This window comes from Equus asinus, chromosome 10, assembly GCF_041296235.1.
Source record: "Equus asinus isolate D_3611 breed Donkey chromosome 10, EquAss-T2T_v2, whole genome shotgun sequence".
NCBI lineage: Eukaryota > Metazoa > Chordata > Mammalia > Perissodactyla > Equidae > Equus > Equus asinus.
Genome location: NC_091799.1, coordinates 16,143,699 through 16,165,478, shown reverse-complemented (window position 1 = coordinate 16,165,478; position 21,780 = coordinate 16,143,699). Strand labels below are relative to the sequence as shown.

Sequence of the window (21,780 nt, the reverse complement as noted above, 5' to 3'; positions counted from 1 at the left end):
GAACAGACCTAAAATCAATTGTAGTTTACTAATGTTCTGCCTCCGTTGGGGGCAGAGGGGGTGCCTTCTGAATCAGGACCTGGGCACTGCCACCATGTGAGGGGAGGTGACAGTGGAGACTTGGGGCAAAGCCCACACTGACAGCTGCAGCTCACTCCCCCAGACACTGGCTGTCCAATAGCCCGGCGAGTTACCCCGTGTCAGAGTCAGATCTCCAGGACTTGGGACTCAAGGCACTTTTAGAAGTCATCCAACCCCGAAGCCCTCATTTTATGAGGGATGTTTTAAATTGCGGTATACATACAGTAGAATTTACCCTTTTTAACTGTACCATTGGAGGAGTTTGTATTTATAGTTCTGTAGCCTTACCATATCAAGATGGAACGTTCCCATCATTCTGTGAAGCTCCCTCGTGCCCCGTCTCAGTCAGAACCACTCCCTTTCTAAAACTACCACCAGCGCTGCTCTGATTGCCACGCCGTGTGTGTGCCTGTTCTAGAGCTGCACCTGGACGGAATCACCTGGTGTGTCCCCTTTTGTCTGGCTCTGTCCACACAACACATTGTGTTTGTGGTTTATCCGTCCAAAGCCCTGGCTGTAAAGTTGCAGACAGTGGGGCCTGGAGAAGGCTGTGCCCCGACCCCAGGTCACCCAGCTTGTGAGTGTCAGTGCTGAGACGAGCACTCACGTCTCCTGGCTCCGACCCTGCTGGGGTGATGAGGTTCAGTCGGGCCTGGCCCAGTGCCCCGCACAGCCAGCGCTCCATTGTTACTGCGGTTACTTTTATGGTAACAGTTCACCGTATCATGCAAGCTCAGGGTGAACAGGCCTCAGGATCCATGATTTTTGGCCTAGGTTTCCCAGTTAGTGGCCGTGCCTCCCCCTACTCTTGTCCCTGGCTCTCCAGAGGCCTTGAGTTCCCAAGGGTATCTGTGGAGTGAAGCCTGAGGAGTAGGGGTGGGGCATTCCCAGGGTGGGGAGCCCAGGAGTCAGGCAAGATGCTCAAGGATAAGAGATGCTGAGGCAACTCAGGAAGGGGACAGCTGAGAAAACGCAGGGCAGGGACCTTGGGGACCAGCTAATCCAGTGGCTCTCAAGCTCGAGCAAGCATCAGAGTCCCCTGGGAGGGCCCAGAGTTTCTGATTCAGTAGGTCCCCCGGGGGCCTGAGAAGCTGCATTGCTAACAAGCTCCCCGGTGATGCCGCCTCGGCTGGTCCCGGGTCGCACTTTGAGAACCACTGATGTAACCCAGTTAACTGCCCCGCAGTCATTCAGCCAGCACACGTCCAAGCACCCCCTCGCAGAGCCCCTGCTGGACGGCAGGCAGCAGCCAGACGCCGCCCTGGCTCCAGGCCTGCCGTGGAGTTGTGGTGGTCGTGGTGAAGGAGTGCAGGCAGGGGCTCGGGGGCGGTGCTGGCTGGACTGCTCCCCGTCAGCGGCGCTGGCTTCCTCCCCCTCCAGAGCCAGGCCGAACTTTCCCCGTTAGAAATGCAGCCATCCGGGCCGACGACACCCGGGCTTCAGAGGCCGCGGAGCCTGGCACCTCAGGACGTGGGCTCGTCAGGAAGGCCTGTGCCCCCGAGTCCCGCCACGGCCCCCTCACCTTCGGGGCTCCCTGTGCTAAGGGAGAGAGCAGGCAGAGTCGGGCCCAGCCTCTGACCCACATGTGCCCTCTGAGAGCTGCCGACAGCCACCCCAGCACCCTCGCAGTGCTCCCAGCGCCCGCGGGGGCTCCTTCACTGTTGCAGCTGCCTGTGGGTGCCCTACCCGGCGCCATGAATCCGCAGGGTTGGCAGATGGATCGCTGCACCGGCCCTCGGGCTGAGGAACAGTGAGGCTGGGCACGGGGTGAGGAAAGCTCACTTCTACCCGCAGCCCTGCGCTGTGCCCAGCAGCACCCACCAGCGCCCGGTGCTTCCTGTTCAGCCGCGGGCCCGGGGGTGTCTCCTTGGCACTGGCCCGTCCCCCACACGGAGAGAAGCAGTTCGGGGACTGGATTTTAGGGGGTTGCTGTGCCTTACTGGCTCCTTCCCACTTTGCGGGGGGACGCTGCCCTTCCTAGCAATGAGGAATCCGCTCACGGGGACACTGCCCTTCCTAGCAGTGAGGAATCCACTCACGGGGGTACACTGCCCTTCCTAGCAGTGAGGAATCCACTCACGGGGAGGCTGCCCTTCCTAGCAATGAGGAATCTGCTCACGGGGACACTGCCCTTCCTTGCAGTGAGGAATCCACTCACGGGGACACTGCCCTTCCTAGCAGTGAGGAATCCACTCACGGGGGGACGCTGCCCTTCCTAGCAGTGAGGAATCTGCTCACGGGGACACTGCCCTTCCTAGCAGTGAGGAATCCACTCACGGGGGGACGCTGCCCTTCCTAGCAGTGAGGAATCTGCTCACGGGGACACTGCCCTTCCTAGCAGTGAGGAATCCACTCACGGGGGCGACGCTGCCCTTCCTAGCAATAAGGAATCCACTCACGGGGGCGACGCTGCCCTTCCTAGCAGTGAGGAATCTGCTCACGGGGACACTGCCCTTCCTAGCAGTGAGGAATCCACTCACGGGGGCGACGCTGCCCTTCCTAGCAATAAGGAATCCACTCACGGGGGCGACGCTGCCCTTCCTAGCAGTGAGGAATCTGCTCACGGGGACACTGCCCTTCCTAGCAGTGAGGAATCCACTCACGGGGGGACGCTGCCCTTCCTAGCAGTGAGGAATCTGCTCACGGGGACACTGCCCTTCCTAGCAGTGAGGAATCCACTCACGGGGGCGACGCTGCCCTTCCTAGCAATAAGGAATCCACTCACGGGGGCGACGCTGCCCTTCCTAGCAGTGAGGAATCCACTCACGGGGACTCTTCCCTTCCTAGCAGTGAGGAGTCCGCTCCTTAGGACCGTCCACGGGAGCCGAACTCGGGGCGCCTCGCCAGCCCTTCTCGTGTGCGCACTTGGCCAGTGCGTCTCCTTTCGGAGCCCGGCTCCAGCCAGCGCGCCTCACGGGGGCTGAACACCGCTCTGAGCACACCCGCCTGTGCAGGGCCACGGTAGGAAATGGGTGGTAGGTCTGGCTCACCACGTGGTGGGAGAGCAACATGGGGTGCACCGTGGGGAAGAGGAGCCGCTGCCCCAGCATTGCTCCACCGCCTCCCCCTCCCTTTCCACTGTAACTCGGTCCTTCCCGTCAGCTGTAAGGCTTGTTCCAGTTTGTCTCATGAAAAACAAAGCCACAGAACAAAAGAATTCTCCCTAGGCTAAGCAGCACCGCCCGCCCCCCTTATGGGCCAAACCTCTCAGGTCTGCGACTTGACCCTCCCGTACCCCCAACCCACTGCAGTGTCGTTCCTCTGGCCTCACCTGCAACCCCTTGGGGCATGGACCTCATCTCCTGCGACTTCACAGTGACGCTCGCCCTCCGGAGACTCACCCTGGGCTCCCAGCGTTGCGCCCACCACCACCCTCCGCGCATCCTGCACCAGCGACTGTGCTTCCGTGGTTTTCTTTCTCCAGCCGCTCGGCCACAGCCGGCTTCCTGCGTCTGCCCCTCAGTGTTGGGCTCCTCAGCCACTGCCCCAGCTCTCGCCCGGGCAGTTTCCTCCATTCTCCTGCTCTCTGACACCCAGGATTTTATTTCCAGCCCAGAGCTGTTCTGAGTCGCTGATGACAAGTTGAGCTGCCTCCTGGGCTGTTGTAAAGGCACTTCAAAGCCACACTTTCAAAAGGAAATTACCACACCCAGTAAATGTGATCCAGGCCCAAACCTGGGCCTCGTCCTTGACACCTCTCTTTCTCCCACCCCAGCCCAATCCGAGGGTTCACGTCCATCCGCCTCTCCCTCCCTCCTGCCACTGCCCAGGCCGCCCTCACCCTGACCTGGGCTACAGCATTAGCCACCTCCCAGCTGGTGGCCTGGCCTCCAGTCTTGCCCCACCTCCAGCCTTTTGTCGTGCTTCAGCTGAGTGACCTTCTAAAGGCAGCAAGGAGGATACAAGATCAATATACAGAAATCAACTGTATTTCTTTTGTTTTTTTTGAGGAAGATTAGCCCTGAGCCAACATCTGCCACCAATCCTCCTCTTTTTGCTGAGGAAGACTGGCCCTGAGCTAACATCTGTGCCCATCTTCCTTTACTTTATATGGGACGCCTGCCACAGCATGTCTTGCCAAGCGGTGCCATGTCTACACCCGGGATCCAAACCGGCGAACCCTGGGTCGCCGAAGCAGAACGTGTGCACGTAACTGATGTGCCACTGGGCCGGCCCCCACTCAACCGTATTTCTTTACACCTGCAATGAACAATCCAAAAATGAAATTAAAACAATTCCATTTACAACAGCATCAAAAAGAATAAAATACTTAGGAATAAATTTATCAGAAGAAGTGCAAAACTTATTCTCTGAAAACTGAAACATTGAAAGAAATTGAAGAAGATCTAAATAAATGAAAAGCCATCCCATATTTATGGATCGGAAGACAATATTGTTAAGGTAATAATATTCCCCAAATTGATCTACAAATTCAGTGCAGTCCCTACCAAAATCCCAGCTGGCTTCTTTGCAAAAATTCACAAGCTGATCCTAAAATTCATATGTGATGCAAGGGATCCAGAGTAGCCAAAACAATCTGGAAAAAGAAGAACAAAGCTGATGGGCTCACACTTGTCAATTTCAAAACTTACTACAAAGCTGTGGTAATCAAGAGAGTGTGGTCCTGGCCTAAGTGTAGATGTAGGGATCAGTGAAATAGAATTGAAAGTCCAAAAATAAACCCATACGTTTATGGTCAATTGGGTTTTCAGCAAGGGTGCCAAAACACTTCAGCTGGGAAAGAATTGTCTTTTGTTTCAACCAATGGTGCTGGGGCGACCAGACATCCAACATGCAGAAAGCAAATTTGTAGCCCTGCTTCACATCACACACAAGCATTACCTCAAAATGGATCGTACACCTCAAACTAGAACTCCTAGAAGAAAACATAGGGATCAATCATACAAGTGACCTTGTATTAGACAGTGGTTTCTTAGATATGACACCAAAGCATGGCAACCGAAGAAAAAAATAGGTAAACTGGATTTGACCGAAGTTCACATTTAATGTACTTCAAAAGAAGTGAAAAGACAACCCAAATATTTGCAAATCATATATCTGACAAGGGTCTTGTTTCCACAATATATAAAGAACTCTTACAACTCAATAAAAGGATAACTCATTTTTAAAATGGGCAAAGGATCTGACTAGGCATTTCAAGTATGGTAATTTCACAGTTGACCCATGCTGTAATGTGTATCAGAATTTCATTTCTTTTTTTTTTTTTTTAAAGATTTTATTTTTTTCCCTTTTCTCCCCAAAGCCCCCTGGTACATAGTTGTATATTCTTCGTTGTGGGTCCTTCTAGTTGTGGCATGTGGGACGCTGCCTCAGCGTGGTTTGATGAGCAGTGCCATGTCCGCGCCCAGGATTCGAACCAACGAAACACTGGGCCGCCTGCAGCGGAGCGCGCGAACTGAACCACTCGGCCACAGGGCCAGCCCCAGAATTTCATTTCTTTTTAAGGCTGAAGAATATTCCATTATATGGATAGACCATATTTTGTTTATCCATTCACCTGTCAATGAACTCTTGGATTGCTTCTACTTTTTGGTTATTGCGAGTAATGCTGCTGTGAACATGAGTGTACAAAGATCTATTCAAGTCTCTGTTTTCAGTTCTTTTGGGTAAATACGCAGATATTGCTGCATCTGGTAGTTCTGTGTTTAATTTTTTGAGGAACCGTACCATTTTCCATAGCAGCTGCGCCATTGTACGTTTCCACCAGCAGTGCACATGGGTTCCAGTTTCTCTATAAATGTTCCTGGCCAATACTTGTTATCTTGTATTTTGTTTGTTTTCATCATAGCCATCCTAATGGCCGGTTTGGTATCTCATTGTGATCTTGATTTGCATTTCCCTAGTGATCAGTGATGCTGAGCATCTTTTCATGTGCTTATTGGCCATTTGTGTATGTTTCTAGAAATGTCTATTGAAATCCTTGGCCCATTTTTAGTTTAGTTTTCATTATGGTAAAATATACGTAACCTTAAATTTCCCGTCTTAACCATTTTCAAGCACACAGTTCATTAGTGTTAGGTACATTCACACTGTTGTGCAGCCGTCTCCAGAACTCTTTCTTCTTGCAAAACTGAAACTCTGGACCCATTAAACGACAACTCCCCGTCCTCCTTCGCCCCCGGCTCCTGGCCCCCACCAGTCTACCTTCTGTCTCTATGAATATGACCACTCCAGATACCCCAAATCAATGGAATCACACAGTATTTGTCTTTTTGCGACTGGCTTATCTCAGCGTCATGTCTTCCTAGTTCCCTTTGCCCATTTTTTAATTGAATTGTTTATTGTTGATTTGTGAGAGTTCTTTATGTATTGTGGATATTAAGCCCTTATCAGATACATGATTTGCAAATATTTTCTCCCACTCTGCGGGTTGCCTTTTTCACTGTTGATAATATCCTTTGATACACACAAGTTTTTAATTTCGATGAAGTCCAATTTACTTATTTCTTCTTCTGTTGCCTATGCTTTGGTATCATATCCAAGAAATCACTGCCAGATCCAATATCATGAAGCTTTTCCTCTATGTTTTCTCCTGAGTTTTATAGTTTTAGCTCTTACATTAAGTCTTTGATCCATTTCGAGTTAATTTTTGTGTATATTGTAAAGTAAGGGTCCAACTTCATTCTTTTGCATGTGGATATCCAGTCTTCCCAGCACCACAGGTTCAAGACTGTCCTTTCCCCACTGAATGGTCTTGGCATCTGAATAAGCGTGTCTACAAAGAGGATTTACAGATGGCCAGCAAGCACGTGAAAAGACACCCAACAGCATCAGCCATCAGGGAAACGTAAATCAAAAGGAGTGAGAGGCTACTTTGCACCCACTAGGGTGGCTATAATAAGAAAGACAGCATAACAAATGTTGGTGACGATGCAGAGAAATTGGAACCCTCACACGCTGCTGAGGGGATTGGAAAACGATGCAGCTGCTTTGGAAAACTTGGGCAGTTTTTCAAAAGATGAAGCGTAGAGTTACCATATGATCAGCAATTCCACTCCTAGGAACATAGCCAAGAGAAATGAAAACATATGGCCACACAAAAACGTGGATACAAATGTCCAAAGCATTATTCCTAATACCTAAAAATTGGAAATAACCCAGATGTCCATCACTGATGAATGGATAAATAGAAGTGGTCTATCCATACAAAGGAATATTATTCAGCAATGAAAAGGAATGAAGTGCTGACAGATGCTACAACATGGATGAAATCTGACAACATTATACTAAGTGAAAGAAGCCAGACACAAAAGGCCACTCTCATATGATTCCATTTATAGAAATGTCCAGAATAGGCAAGTCTGTAGAGACAGAAAGTAGATGAGTGGTTGCCAGGGCCTGGGGGCCGGGGGGCCGGGGGAGCGTGAGAGGTGACTGGAAGTGATGCAAATTTTCTGAAATTGTGGTGGTGGCTGTACAACTCTATGAATATACCAAAAACCATTAAATGTACACTTTAAGTGGGTGAATTGTATGGTATGTGAATTATATTTCACTCAAGCTGTTAAAAAAAGAAATCCAGTGATCCAAGCAAAGAGGGGTCTGTGGGAGCACAGAGCTCGCGACCCTGCCCTGGCTAAGTCAAGGAGGGCTCCCGGGAGGAAGTAGCATCCTGTACGGATAGGATGAATTAGCTTGATGAAGCGGATGGCAGTGGAAAGGTGTTCAGGCAGAGGGAACAGCATGTGGCGAGGAAAGTGGTGAGAGAGAGCCTGGTACATCTGATAAATCCAGTAGAGCTGCCGTCCTGAATGGGAAGTTGGGGGCGAAGAGATGAGACTAGCAACGTGGGTGTGGGCTGTGTCTGGAGGCCCTCTTCTGGGGAGTTTGGCCCTTACCCTGAGGGCAGTGTTCACAGGGAAGTAAGACAGTCGGACTGCGCTCTGATGGGCACGCTGGTGATTACGGCACACACGAGTGGTGTAGGGGCCTCTCTTGCCGCCTCTCTGGCTTCCATCCCTCCCCTCTGTCCCAGGCTGGACCTCACATTCCTCAGGCATATGGTTTGGCTGAGACTGACCCCACACTCCTAGCTCTAGGCTCGAGCCTTGACTGGTTTAAGCTGATCAGCAGATCCCTTGTCTCCCCACCCCGCATACATCGATTGGTTCAAGAATAGACACAGGCAGTCTGTGACTGACTGTCATAGACCCCTCAGGCAATCTGGGCCAATGAGACGGGGTCCTGGAGTCTTGGTTGGCAGGGCAGGGGTGGGGAAGAAGTGGATCACTTTCAGCAAGATGTGAACACCAAGAGGGAAGCCCTAAGCTGCTGCCTGCAGCCAAGTTGGAGGAGCCTTCCTGAGAATGGCCCCAACACCGAAGAAGCAGAGCCAGAAATGGAAGGAAGAAACCAAGATCCTCTCAGCCTGTGGGCCTGGATCAAGCCCTGCCTGAAGGCAGATACTGCTGTACTCCTGAGTTACAAGAGTCAATAATTTTCCTTTTTGCTTTAGCCAGATTAGGTCAGGTTTTCCGTTCTATAAAGTGCTTCAGCAAATAAACAAACACTGTGACTGAAGGAATGCACAAGGAATCAGGGAGCCCTGAGGAACCTTTGCAGTCTCCCTGGAGGGTCCTAGAGGGCTCCCTGGAAAATACTGGGGCAGCGTGCTGAAAGATGAGAAGGGGGTAGTTAGTGAAGGAGGTTGGAAGGGCTGTCATGGGAGGGGAGGGGAGGAGTTGTACAAAGGGTCCTTCCTGAGAATCTGCTCCTGACATGCATCCATCCTCAGTGCCTGAGGCCAGGCCCCCAGTGGGATTTCAGCAGCTTGTCCAAGAGGTGGGCCCGGACCCCAGACCAACACGGAGAGCCTGAGGGGGCCGGATTGGCTCTGCCCCCAGATTAGGTCATCCTCCCACCTTGTTCACAGATGAGGATCCAAGCTGAGGTCCTAGGGGGCAACTGACCCGCCCACGGCCACACAGCAGGAGCCAGACCTGGAGCCCAGGTGTGCTGCCTCCTGGGCGAGTCCCTTCCACCCGCTCTGCGGTTTGACTGTGAGCTACAGACCCTGCAGGGCTGGGCCTGGGGTAAAGCTGATTTTGTCGTTTTTGAGAAAAAGCTCATTTGCCCCATCTGGAATTCACATCCGGGCTCCTCTGCCTCCCTGCTTATCTACGGGCCCCGCACTGTGGCTCCTGCCTTCCCCTGTCCAGGCCTCACAGAGCCCATCAGCGGGTGGCCCCCTTGGTTCTCAGCCACCGTCCACCTCCACGTGACGGGTCGCTCCAGGCCCCGCTGACCGCTCCCAACACGGAGCTTCAGCGGCTCCTGTGCAGGGGCATTGGGACAGAATTACTAACAAGGCCGCCTTCCCTCCTCTGGAGGGACCTGCTGGGAAAGCTGGCCGGGCAGCAAAGCGGGCGGACTCTGGGGCCGCTCAGGGGTCAAGGGCCAAGCTGTTGCAGGGCCTCTCCACACCCACAGCCTGCACTTGCTCCCACGGCCTTCCAGGCTAAGGGCCAAACCTTGCCCTGAGAGACGAGTTGGTAACGACCTGCCCTTAGGTCCGCCCCGAGCCCCAGCCCATTTAGAAGGAGCAAAAAGCTGCCCCCGCCCTTCCCTGCAGTTTGTTATTTCCAGTCTCCCCCAGACCCCACCGAGGAGCCAGCGTGGGGCACCCACCTGGTCACCAGCAGGCCCTGCAGTCAGCTTGGTGTTGACGGATTTCCTTCAAGTGGAGCCGGGTGAAGACCCGCGAGGAGCAGGAGCAGCTGGGGGAGGTGGGAAAGCGAGAGAGACACCATCCACAGACCCTCCGGGTCATTTCTGCCCCTCCCCGCCCCCAATCTGGGAGCCAGCTGCCGTGTAGGTTGGGTAGGTGGCTAGACGGTGGTTCATGGAGTGGGGGCTGGGAAGCGGGGTGCTCCTCTCCCCTGCCCCAGCCCATATTTGACCTGTGGGTGGGGGGAGCGCTAGCTCCGGGCTCATTTCAGAGTCAGAGGGAGCAGAGACCCTTCTGAAGGCCCCAGAGGGATGGGGGCTGGGGAGTCCAGGAAAGATGCTTCCAGAACTCCACCTCCAGACTCAGCCCTGTGCCCCACCTACCAGTGGAGCTTTCCCTACATGCTGATTTGCCCCACCCTGCCTCTCCATTCTCAGAATCCACAGGAAGACCCCATCAGAGCGCCCGCAGCGGGCTGGTCTTCGAAGGGCAGGCAGGAATCCTGCGCTGGGCGTGGAGGCCTGGGTCAGGCATCCTTGGCCCGGGCCCTGAGCGAGGACCTCCCTGGCATGTTAATGATGCCCCAGAGGCCACGGAGAACGAGGGCTTTAAAGGTTTGCTGCAGCTGATGGTCGTCCGTGTTTGCTGAACCCCAGGAAAGAGGCTGTCAGGCTCCATCTGCAAACGTCAGGAGCCGAGCAGGGGCGGCCTCCCAGGCCCCGCAGAGCTGTCTGGACGAAGAGGCTGTTGTTACTGCAGGACTTACTCTTTACCAAGGCTACACTGCGTTCAAGTCTGAAAGCAAGAGAGGCTGAATGACTCCAAGAGAAAGCCAAGCATCCTCCTGTCGTGGTCAGCTCTGATGCTTCAAGCCTGGACCCCAGCTTAGAACGGTTACAGCAGGTACTGTTCCAGCTGGAAGGAGGCTTGAAGCCCGTCCTTGTACAGACGGGGAAACTGAGGTCCAGAGAGAGAGAGCGCTTGTCCAAGTCTGCAGCGGAAGCTAGCGGGCCTGGACCTTATTGATGCAGTGTGTGGCTGACCTCAAGGAGACAGACGGACTCACCATCACGGCCAAGGAGGAGTTGAGGGGCCAAAGAGCCACCATCCACCTGGTCATGTGTGTTGTCTGAGCTTCCGCTCTGAGTTGGGCCCTGGGCGGGCGGCAGAGACAAGACACATGGGGAGTCAGAGCTGGTAAAACAATGGGCTCCTCACGGCTATTTATCCCACAGACACTGGTTCTTTAAATACCAACTAGAATTAAGAAAAAAAAAAGTTCAACAGTCAAGTAAGTGTGGAAAATACTTACTTAAATAAAACACTTCTTTCCTGCAGGACTTCTCAGAGCCTTTACTATGCTGACATGCGCTGTGACTCTTGGAGGTTATAGTTTGTGATATTCTCTCAAGGCATTTATTTGACCTTTTTCCCCACAGGACCTACATACCGCAGAGACTGGTTTTTCTTCAGGAGATACTGGATTATGTACTTTTGATAACCTTTATATAATTTGGAGGAAAAAATATGATTGAAAAAGACAGTTAAAACACACAGTGATGTACACGGACTTTTCTCCTCACCCAGTTGGGATCTGTCACACGTGAGTGCATTTCCATCCGGGCCATAACGTATTATTGTTTACAAGATTCCGTGGTGTGGACAGAGGAATCCCTCACTGCTGGAGACGCAGGTTGCTTCCACTTGTTGTAAACGCTGCTGCAGTAGCATCTTTGAAGCTGAACACTCGTGTAGATCTCTGTTGGCTGAGGATGGTTTCCTAGAAGTGGATTTGCTGAGTCAAGGACTGGGGGTATTTACTGCCAAACTGTTCTCCAGAAAGGTTGTACCCACACACCCTGCCTGGCAGCGTCCCGCTCCTTTGCCGACACGGGGACCGTCACAGACTTTTTAATTTTTTTCCAGTTTGTTTTGTGCGTCTTTGACGACTTGGAAGGGACAGCGTTCGTGTGGATTGGCGGCTTGCGTTCGTTGCTCTTGTTGCGTCTCCTGTTGGGGGTCCTTTCCCCAACTTTCTAAGCGGGCTCATCTTTTTCTTACTAGTTTAGAAAGTTCTCAGTAGGTTGAAGATATTAACTGTTTGTCTTGTGCTTGTGCAGAGCATTTTTGGTCCTTGTAAACCCTCCCCCAGGAGAAGATCAGATTCGTCTGTGCCGTGGGAAATGATTGGCCGGAAGTCACACAGGGCTTGAGGGACAGGACCAGGACTAAGCCTGGGCAGCGGGGTGGCCATGCTCCGTGCTGGGGGTTCATCAGGACACCTCCTCCCCCTCCCACTCCCCCTCCTCTGGGCCAAATGTCAGCACCCCACCCCCACCAACCGCTAGCAGCTGACTCTACCCTGGGCATCCTCCACCTGAGTCCCTGTTCCCACCCAGACCTGTGGGACAGAAAGGACTTGTGGGGACAGAGCTCCTCAACTCACATAAAAAGCAGCAAGACCCCAGGACCAGGTGCCCTGTGGGTAGGCGTGCACCAGGGGGACTTGGGCTCACCTGGGGCAGCCAGGCAGGCTTCGCGGAGGTGATGTTTAAATGCAGGCTTGAAGGGACGTCCACGGCAGCGCTGTCCAGTAGAAATGCAACGTGAGCCACATGTGTAGTTTTACATTTTCTAATAGGCACTTGAAAAAAAAATTAAAAGAAACAGCGGGAATCAATTTTAGTAGTATATTTAATGCTTTATATCTAAAATATTATCAGTTCAATCAAAAATCGAATTTTCAAAAATATTAATGAGATAGATTTCATTCTTTTTGTTTTGTACGAACCTTTGAAATCCGGCGTGTATTTTATGCTTACAGCACATGTCCGTTTGGACCGGCCACATTTCAAGGGCCCGATGGCCGCGTGGGTGCGAGGGGTCTCCATGTTGGACGCGGGTCCAGGCGGTCGCTACAGCACAGAAGCGGGGAAGGGAGGGCAGCCGGGGTGCGGGGGGGAGTGGAGGAGAGGAAACTGCGGGTCAGAGGACCCAAGAGATGAGGCAGCAGAGCGGGTGGCCTGGAGAGAGGCGGCAGCTGGAGTAGACTGGCAGGGGGAGGATGGAGAAAAGCGTTCAGCTTTCCGGGCTCCTTAAGGGCTATTTAGGGAGTGAAATCCAACGGATTAGGTGCTGTTGATGGATCTAGAAAGCGGGGTCTCTGAGGCGAGGGACGGGGAGTAGATTCTGTTTTGGGGGGAGGCGATGAGTTATATGTCCAGCCTGTTGAGTCTGAGGTGCCTGTGGGACACTCACATGGACATGCCCCATAAAGTCCTGGATACAGGGGCTCAGGCCCGGGGAGAGATCTGCCGGGGGAGGGAACTGACGCCCAGGATGCGGCGGCCCAGGAGGATATTGAATCTGACTCTGCCCACCACATGGGTGTGATTTTTTCCCCCATGGGCTTTCTGGAACAACTACTGGGCAAGCTTCTGGAGTCACTCTTCCAGGAGAGCTCATAACCCAAGAGAAGGGACTCGCTTGCTGAATGGACTAGAGGCTGGGTTCAAACGCAGATTCCCAGGCCACGCCCCCGCCTCGTTCTGATCCACAGTGTCTGGAGGGCGTCCGGGCATCTGGGTGGTCAACCGCTCTGAGCAGGGCCACTCAGGAAGGCCTCTGCCTCCAGCTACCTGTAGGCGAGCAAAATGATTCGATAAAATATTTTTCTTATTCAAAAGCAATGCGTTTAATTGTAGCAAACAATGTGTATAAAACACAGGTGGGATTCTGGAACCAGACAGTGGTGATGGTTGCACAACCTAGCAAATATGCTAAACATACTGAAACCACTGAATTGTACATTTTTAAATGGTGAATTTTATTTATTTTTATTTTTTTATGTATTCTTTTTTTTTTTTTTTGAGGAAGATTAGCCCTGAGCTAACTACTGCCAATCCTCCTCTTTTTGCTGAGGAAGACTGGCCCTGAGCTAACATCCGTGCCCATCTTCCTCTACTTTATACATGGGATGCCTACCACAGCATGACGTGCCAAGTGGTGCCACGTCTGCACCCGGGATCCAAACTGGCGAACCCTGGGCCGCCGAGAAGCAGAGCGTGTGAACTTAACCGCTGTACCACCAGGCTGGCCCCTAAAATGGTGAATTTTGTTATATGAATTACATCCCAACTTTAAAAAAATACAAGGAAAAATACAGATGAGAGAAGACAATAAAATGACTTGTCATCCCACTTACAGTGATAATGACTGATATAACACTTTGGGAGTTTGTCCTTCAGACTGCTTTCTACACAGGTGTATGTGGTTAATTTGATTATTTTTTAAATTTATTCTTTTTCTTCCTTTATTATTGTTATTTTTTTGGTGAGGAAGATTGGCCCTGAGTTAACATCTGTCCCAATCTTCCACTATTTTGTATGTGGGACGCCACCACAGCATGGCTTGATGAGTGGTGTGTAGGTCTGTGCCCAGGATCGGAACCCGTGAACGCCAGGCTGCTGAAGCAGAGCGCACAAACTTAACCACTATGCCACCAGGCCAGCCCCGTTCATTCCATTATTTTGTACACACTGGTTTATAACCTACTCTTTTATTTTGAACAGAAAACTCAACACCCTCCCTTGGGTGTCTCACAGACATCTCAAATCCAACATTTGAGTTCATGACCTTCCTCTTCAAACCTAGTTCTGCTTGGGTGGCCCCATCCTGACAAATGCACCCCTCCCCCAGGGGCTCCCGCCAGCCCCCAGGGAGCCGCCCTTGACGCCTCCCCCATCTAATCAGTCCTCTCTCTGATGCCTCTCTCCTCACTGCCCCTCCCACCCACACAGCAGCAGCAGGAGCCTCTTAAAGTGAGAATCTGCTCCTGAAACCCTGGCATGAAGTCTGGCTGCACAGGTTTCTTCGCTTCAACACCCTACTCCTGTGGCAGAAAGAACTGGAACTGCTGCTCTCAGAAGGACGGGGCACCAGGGAGAGTGGATCCGAGCTCTCTGTCGGGGTGGCTCGGGCTGAGGGTTTCAGCTGATGTTGGCAGGGACACGCTTTGGGCCGAAATCCAGCTCAGGAAAGTGGGTGGGGCTGACCCCAAGGCCCAGCACCTTCCCACATGCTGTCTTCACCTCATGGGGCCGGACACTCTGCTCCCCCTGCCCGACCAGCCCTGTGCGTCTCTCTCCCTCCTAAAACCCGCTGTTCTTGCCCTGACTTCCAGGACACCCGCCCACAGCCCAGGTATCTTCCTATCTTGTTGCTGACACCCACTTGTCTCCCTGACCTGTGTGTCCTGGGTCTCAGTTCTCCATCTACACTCGCTCCCCTGGTGGCTGCATCCTGCCCCAGGGCTTTAATTTCCATCGCTACCGGGATGACGCCCAGCTTACCCCTGCGGCCTGGGCCTCTCCCTGGGCTCCAGGTGTCAGTATCACCCGCCCGCCCCCCACACCGGCCTCTCCACCTGGAATGTCCAGTAAGCATCTCTTCCTCACACGTCCAGAACCAGGCTCCTGCTCCTCCCGCCTCCTGTGCCATCCATCCCCACCGTAGCAAATGGAAATGCCCCTCCAACACCGCTCAGGCCAAACCCCTGCTGTCGTCCTTGACTCCCACCTTTGTCTCACAGCCCCCACCCCGCCCCATTGGCTGTCCGGCCGTCTGCTAGATCCCAACAGATCCCTGAGTCTGACCTCATCTCCCACCTCTGCCTGGCTCTCTAAGCGCCCCCTCCCTTCACCCCTGCGGGCCACCGGAGGGCCAGCGGGGCTCACCCCAGGGCCGGGGCAGCGCTTCCCCCTTCAGCCCTTGATCAGGTAGCACCTTCTCCACGAGGCTTCGCCTGCCCTTAAGATTGTCCCACCTCCCAGCCCAGCGCTTCCCACCCCCCTTCCCTGCCTTATTTTTATGTTTTCACCTCTGACATGATGTATTTTACTCATGCATCTTGTTTATTGTTTATATTGCTCTCCCCTTCACTACACTGCAAGCTCCATGACAGCGGGGGCTTGTCGGTATGCCCCTGGGCCTGGCGCACAGTAGGCACTCGGGAAATATCTACTGAATGATAGTGAATCTGGGAAGCCCGCAGGAACCTCGCTGATGCCCCTCGACAGGGTTTCTGTGCATGTGCCCCCGGCGCCCTCTCCGTTCCCTTCATGGAATTTGTCACCACTGTGATTTGGGGACCATTGTGGCACAGGCAGGGGAAGTGGGGAGGTCATGGCAGTGTCCCCTGTGCCCAGCACAGCACATGGCACATGGGCAGCAGGCAAGAAGTACTCACGGGAGGAGCACCTGGATTTTTATAGGGCTTTAACTGCCACTGCTGTCACTGTCATCCCGACCAGGCTCTGGTCCCAATGCCAGCTCCCCCTCCTCCCGGGCAGGATGCTCAGGCTGGTCTGCCCAACTGTGAGCCCCTCGCTGTGGGTCCCTCAATGGTGTCCATTCTGAGTCCGTCCTCACTGTTGGGATGTCCTGCTCCCAAGTCTGAAGCAAGTCCCTCCAACTGTGGGTCCTGCCCCAGCTCTTGGGGTCCGTGCCCTCCCCACTTCCCTTCCAGAATGAGCTCCTGCAGGCCAGCAAGTGTACCCCATCTGAAGGCTCCCTGGGGCCTGGGGCTCCATGCAGGCCGGCCAGGCCTGCAGGGAGAAAGCTGGAAGAGCAGTCTGGAGGTAGGAGGGGGCCTGTGGGGGCTGAGAAGCACTCTCAGGGGTGCTCTGTCTCCCCAGTTCCTCTGCGCTGCCAGGACCCCGAGGTCTGGACACTGTGCCAAAGTGGGGAGAAAAGGTGCCCCACCTCACCCCTGCCTGGTCCTCCATGCTCTGCCCACCTCCAGGGCCCCAGCACAGCCATCATTCCTTCCTCAGCCTTTCACTCATGCACAGACATTTGCTGAGTGGCCACTGCAGGTCAGGCACCTTCCAGGTGTTGGAGACACAACTACAGACAAGACAGGAAGCCCTGCCCTCAGGGGGTCATTAGGCTGTGACAGTAGCTAAGAAGGAAACAGATAAAGCTGGGAAGGGGACGGGAAAGGTCCCGACATGCTGACATTGTAGACAGGTGGCCAGGGAAGGCCCTGTGGGCCCCTCCCCCCAATCCACTTGCTTCTGTCCATCCAGGTGGAGCCCTGACCCCTGGCCTCGGCCTCAACTCCTGCCCGAGTGCCCCTGCACACGGAGGCAGAGAAGCAGAGAGCTTGAACCCCAGAGGCCCAGCTCCTTGGGGAGAGGTGGCCTCAGCTCGCAGCGGCCCTGCGCCCGGAGCCCTGTGCAAGGAAAGGAGCCCTCCCTCGGGTCCAGGCCTCCTTCCCTCCGCCGGGTTTTCTGGGCCTTGAACACGTTCCCAGCCACGCCCCCTCCTCCCTCCCTCCTGGGCTTGGAGGTCACCTTCCTCCAGGCCGCGGTAGGTGCCCCCCACCACAACATGTGACATCCTGCAGAGCAGTGCCCCCCGCCCCCCGCGAGGGCCGGGGCTGCGCCTGTCCCGTGCAGCGGCGTGTCCCCAGCGCCCGACAATCCGTGTCGAATGAATGAATTTCGCCGGGCAGCGACTTGGCCTCATTCACGCCACATCTCCGGGGCCCTCCCCCGCCGTGGGGGGGCTGGAGGCCGGGGATGGACTCGAGGGAGGGCGGCGGGGTGACCGCCCCCTCCAGCCCCGGACGCGGCGAGGCCGGGGCAGCCCCTCCGAGCCCGGCTCCCCGCTCGCGGGCCGCCGTTCCGCGGGCGCAGGCCCGGCCGGGCGGGTGCTGGGCGGGAGGTGGCGCCGGGCGCTGAGTGGCGGCTCCGGGTCCACCCCCGGCGCGCCGGTGCGGGGGGAGGCGGGAGGCGGGGAGCGCAGGGCGGCGGCGCGAGGGAGCGCAGCAGCGAGCATGTGCCGCCGAGCCCAGTAACCAGGGACGACCGCGGCCACACGGCGGCCGCTCGGCGCCCAGCCAGCGCAGCTCCGCGCCGCGGCGCCCGGAGAGGGCGGCGGCCGCACGGCCGGGCCTGCCCAGCGGCTGCCCCGCGCCCCGGGCCCCGCGCCGCGCCCAGGGCGCCCGAGGCGCCGCCCGCCGTGCCGCTCAGCGCACCCGAGCCCCGCGCCCCGGGCCGCGCGGGCACGGCGCAGACAAAGGCGCGGCCCCGGCCCGGCCAGCCCGGCCCGCCGGCCCTCCGCGCGCCCCGCCCCGGCCCGCCCCGGCCCGCGCCGGCCGAGCCGCTCCCGCTGGGCGCCCCGACGGGGTCCGGCCCGGGGCGCGGGGGCCGCGGCGCCGAGGATGGGGAAATCCAACAGCAAGTTGAAGCCTGAAGTTGTGGAGGAGCTGACCAGGAAAACCTACTGTGAGTGCGCGCGCCGGCCCCCGCCCCGCGCTCCCGGAGCTCCCTCCGCCCCCGCGCGCCCCTCCCCCACCGCGCGGTATTCCCCCCACCCCGCCCCGAACCCCTCATCCCGGCTGCGGGCCCGCTCTCCGCCCCCATCGGCGCCGCAACCCTCTTCGGTGGTACCCTGCCCTGCCTCCGCCCCGGGCCCCTCGGAAGCCCCCGGCCGCGCCCCCAGCCCCACACCTGGCCCTATTGTTCTAGGGCACCCCCCACGACAGGGACGTGTGCTGCCTGTCAGCGTGCGTGGGGCCACCCCCGGGCCTGGAGGAAAAGCCCCAGCCCACCCACGGCCCCCTCTCTGCAGAGCTGTCGAGCAGGGCAGGGGTGTGCAGGGGCCAGGGGCGGTGGTCGGGGGAGGGGGCGCCCGCTTGCGAGGTGGCTCCGGATGCGCGGAGCGACTGGCACGAGCGCAGCGGGCTGGGTGATTCATGCATCACGATGCCGCTGCTGCCGCGCCGCCAGGTTGGCCTGTCGCCCCCTCCCTGGCCCCGATCGTGTGCAGGGGGGTGGCAAGACTTGTCAGAGCTCGTGGCAGCGGCGGCGGGGAAGGGTCCTGGGCGCCCTGTTGGCTGCAGGATTTACAGGCTGAATTTTCCTCTGGCCCTGATCTCACCTCCGCCCTTCTATCTCTATCTGCCAAACTGGGAAATGGGTCTGTCCAGCCTGTGGGGGAGATGGTCTATCTCATCGTTTCACCATCTGGGGCTCACCCGAGAGGAGGGTCTGTCCATTTCGGACTTCTCCAGATCCCTCCCAGTGTGTCTCCCTCCACTTGCCCAACTTCACAACTCTCCAGTCCCCTTGGGTCTCCAATTTTTCCATACCACACTTCTCCCTTCCCTGCAGCTTCTTGGGAGATGCCCCAGCACACCAGGGGTTAATGGCATGGGGTCCTGACCACACAGTCTTTCTTTCTGGGGATGGGGTGGAGGACTGCCTGGTGTGGTAGTTCTCCGGCCTGGGTGTCTGACTTGCAGGGGGCAGTGTCCCTGGGCTTGGGTGGGAATTCAGGTCCCCTCCCTGGGAACTGGGTGGGTCCAGCCCCTCTGCACCCTCCCTGGAGGCAGCCGATTGACCGCCAGCCCGGTGCGCCGGTGGAGGTGGGGAGGCAGCTGCTGGTGGTGCATTGCACAAGCTCTGCTCCCCGCCCCCCACGCCGTCGGTCTTCTGGGCTCGTTGGCAGGTCTGCCCAAGCCCACGCGTCAGCTCCATGCCCCTCGCCCCCATGTGCTTGGAACAAAGGGGGCTTTCCTGAGTGGGCACTGGTCTGCTGAGGGGTACTGGCCCTTCTCCAGTAAATCCTGCCGCAAGAGCTCACGTCCCTTTTGCTGCTCCTTTAAGGAGTGAGCCTCCGAGGGCTGGGGATTCTGTCCTTGCTGTTCTTACTCTCTTTGGGAGGTGGGTGGGTGGCCCTCCCCAGTTTGGCTGTCGTTGTGTGAGATTTGCTGGGCCTTCCTTTGCACTCCATCCAGAGGTGGCCCATAGCTGTCACCAGGCAGGCTGCGGGCAGGCTTCATGGGCCCCTGTGCTTGAGGAGGGGGAGGGCACCATGAGGTTCGGCGGGATGGGGGGCATGGGCTACACTGGGGCGTCTCCATCATGATGGAGCAGGGCAGCCACCTGTGAGCTGAACGAAGCTTTCCTCCTTATCGAGCACGTCAAACGCCGAGCTCTTCGCATCCTTAGTACTCTGAATCCCAGAAACAGCCCTGTGCACGGTGTGCACTGGGACCATCCGTATTTACCGGGGAGGAAGCTCAGGCTCAGAGAGGCGGAGCGGCGTCCCCAAGATCCCTCAGCCGATGCCTGGGCACCAGGACTTGAACTCAGAGCTCATGCGAAGTCAGCAGGGGCCTTTCTTCTGCGTGTCCCTTTCTGGTTTCTGCTATAAGCCCAGGCTGGGGGCTTCTGGATGGCAACGGGTCTGGGGTGGTCACTGTGGCCGCCCGCCTCTCTCCCGGCGGATCTGTCAACTTTGGGAGAAGTTGAGTCCACAAGGCTTTCTTGGGAGTTGGCCCTGCGGTGCTGAGCTGGGCTGGGCTGTTTTTAAAGGCCTTCGGCAACATGGAACTGTTTCCATCAGGGAGAGAGTTAGTGGGGTCCTTGTCTTCTGTGGAGCCCTTATGAGGGGAGCATTGGTGGAGGTGGCGGTGGGTTCGTTTGCCTCCTGTCTGTCTCCCTTGCTAATGTCAGCTTCCTCGTCTGTTTGGTTGTGTTGGCACTTAGTAGGCCCACAGATATTTGTTGAATGAAGAGTCTACCAGCAGGAAAAGCAGAGACAGCCTCCAGCTTGTTCTACGGCCCCAGATGAGCTTCCTTCTGACGAGGAGAGGAGCCATCTGTTCTTTGTTCGGGGGGTTCTGTGTCTGGGGTCCGGAGAAGAGCGCTTCGGAAGGACGCTCAAATGTCAGAATCCTGGAGAGCCTGTTAAATGTCGCGGTCCCTGGGTCTGATCGTTCTCCCGGATTTCCGATTCTTAAGTTCTGGGCTGGGCCCAGGAATTCGCATCCTTGACAAGTGTTTGTCTTACAGCTCTTGGTTCCCAGGAGCCCCAGCTGAAGACCCGCAGCTGGTTCTGGCAGGCCTGGCGTATGTAAGCGTCACCTGGTGTCCTAACCCACCTCGGGCGTAGCACAGCTGGCTAGCACCCAGAGGGAGCCCCAGATGTTCCCGCCTGCGTCAGTGCCAGCTGCCACCCTTGGTGGCGATTCTCCTGCTCCCTGGAAAAGACTGTCTTGGTGGTCCGTGCATGTGTGAGGAGGCAGAGGTCGGAAAGCTCCAGCTGTGTGGCCCTTGCTGGATGCATCTGGATTCAGCCTGGCTAAAACCCTCTGTCTTTCAGGTTTAACAAAGAAAGCAGACTTTTTCCTCCTCCGCAGATAACATTTTGTAGATCGTCAGTGCCCCGTCACCCAATCCTCACACTTCCTGGCGCACTTCATATCCAGGAGCAGCGGGAGGTTCGCAAGAGGGAGGAGGCCCCCGCCCAGCCGGGACTCACCGGGCAGTGGTCAGTTTGGCCAGCAGCCTGGTTCCTCTGAGGTCTGCCCACTTTCTTCTAGCGTATTGGTGAGGCTGTTGTCATCCCTGTGTGCCCAGGCTGTGGGACAGGCCAGCCCCTCACCTAACGGAGCCTCAGTTTCCTTGTCTGCAAAATGGGTGTGCTCTTGGTACCTGACTCGGAGGGGATGTGAGCAGTCAGCAGGATGGTTCACAGCATCCTAGTACCTGGTCTCTGGTAAGGGGCCGTCCTTGATCTGCAGGACGAGCGCTTGTCAAGGATGCTTGTTAGGGATCGTCATTAATACTGTTGTTTTGACTACACAGTTCAGCTTCATCTCGAACGGGGCTTAAGTGTGGGCGAAGTTCACCTCCCCACAGAGGAAACTTCCTGCGGCTGGGTCTTTGTGCCTGGCACACAGGAGGCATAGAAAGGTGGGATCTTTGTTTTGCTCAAATCTTAGCCCATTCTCCTTTTCCCCACAGCCGTCTCCCCCTACCCTCCCTTGTTAATTTTGCAGCCACCCTGACCTGCTGTTCATTGAATGCTCACCCTGTGCTGGGCAGGGAGACAGAGATGTGAACCGGAGAGATGTCATTCCTGCCCTCGGGTGGAAACCAGCCCGGTTGTCCAAAAAACCGATCTCATAGGCTTAAGCTGTTTGTCGTGGTTTGAGC

General features: G+C 55.9%; 1 protein-coding gene across 1 annotated transcript in view; it reads left to right on the top strand.

The window, feature by feature from the left end:
* The first annotated feature begins 17,868 nt into the window (after positions 1 to 17,868).
* The window catches only part of NCS1 (neuronal calcium sensor 1), a 50,071-nt gene continuing 46,159 nt past the window's right edge, over positions 17,869 to 21,780 (top strand). The window contains exon 1 of the mRNA XM_044778547.2: positions 17,869 to 18,060. Within this exon, the coding sequence (XP_044634482.1) occupies positions 17,997 to 18,060 (64 nt within the window). The 5' untranslated portion in view covers positions 17,869 to 17,996. The remainder of the gene's footprint in view (positions 18,061 to 21,780) is intronic.